The sequence below is a fragment of the Penaeus monodon genome, chromosome 30 (assembly GCF_015228065.2).
Source record: "Penaeus monodon isolate SGIC_2016 chromosome 30, NSTDA_Pmon_1, whole genome shotgun sequence".
Taxonomy (NCBI): Eukaryota; Metazoa; Arthropoda; class Malacostraca; order Decapoda; family Penaeidae; genus Penaeus; species Penaeus monodon.
This window is the reverse complement of record NC_051415.1, coordinates 7,290,923-7,291,495: the sequence shown is the minus strand read 5'-3', so window position 1 is coordinate 7,291,495 and position 573 is coordinate 7,290,923. Positions and strand designations below refer to the sequence as shown.

At 33.0% G+C, this 573-nt stretch overlaps 1 protein-coding gene across 7 annotated transcripts in view; it reads right to left on the bottom strand.

Moving 5' to 3' along the window:
- Positions 1–573, bottom strand: part of LOC119592494 (solute carrier family 40 member 1-like) — an 18,573-nt gene that overhangs the window by 2,734 nt on the left and 15,266 nt on the right. For all 7 annotated transcript variants that reach the window (XM_037941337.1, XM_037941339.1, XM_037941341.1 and 4 more), the window contains exon 8: positions 8–221. In XM_037941337.1, the coding sequence (XP_037797265.1) occupies positions 8–221 (214 nt within the window). The remainder of the gene's footprint in view (positions 1–7; positions 222–573) is intronic.

Here is a 573-nt window from a genome sequence, read left to right as displayed (position 1 = left end):
CATTTACCTCTAGAGTAATTGTCAAATGCAAGCACTGTCATAAACAGGAATGCCAGACCAAGCCCAGCATCTCTGACTGGATGACTCATGTATGCCTTCCATGCTCCCCATGCCGAAATGATACGTTGTATAACCACATGCCTTTTCTTTCTCTTCCTTTCTTGAACTTCATTATCATTTGCTTTTCCTTCTCTTTCTTCCTCTTTATCAGTCTCCTTTACCTAAAATCACAGAACAGACATTGTGAATAAATACTGAAGTAATGAGCATAATCAATCAAGAGAAATGGTCACTTGATGGTTATAATAATACTTCACTTGATTCATATAGTAATAATGACAAAAAGGTGATTCCATGCTAAAGAATGCTAATTACAAACCAATTCCTTCCTCATAAACAAAAATTACACTTGCTAGTGTCTGATATCTTTGAATCAGTTTACATTAGTGAATCATTAGTGAATCCTGACAAAAAGTTATTATCAAGAGTTTTTGCAAACTAGACAAAAAAATTCCTTCCATTAATCCTTGAAAACATTATTGATTTAAATTATTCTTTGTAAGAAAAATCAAC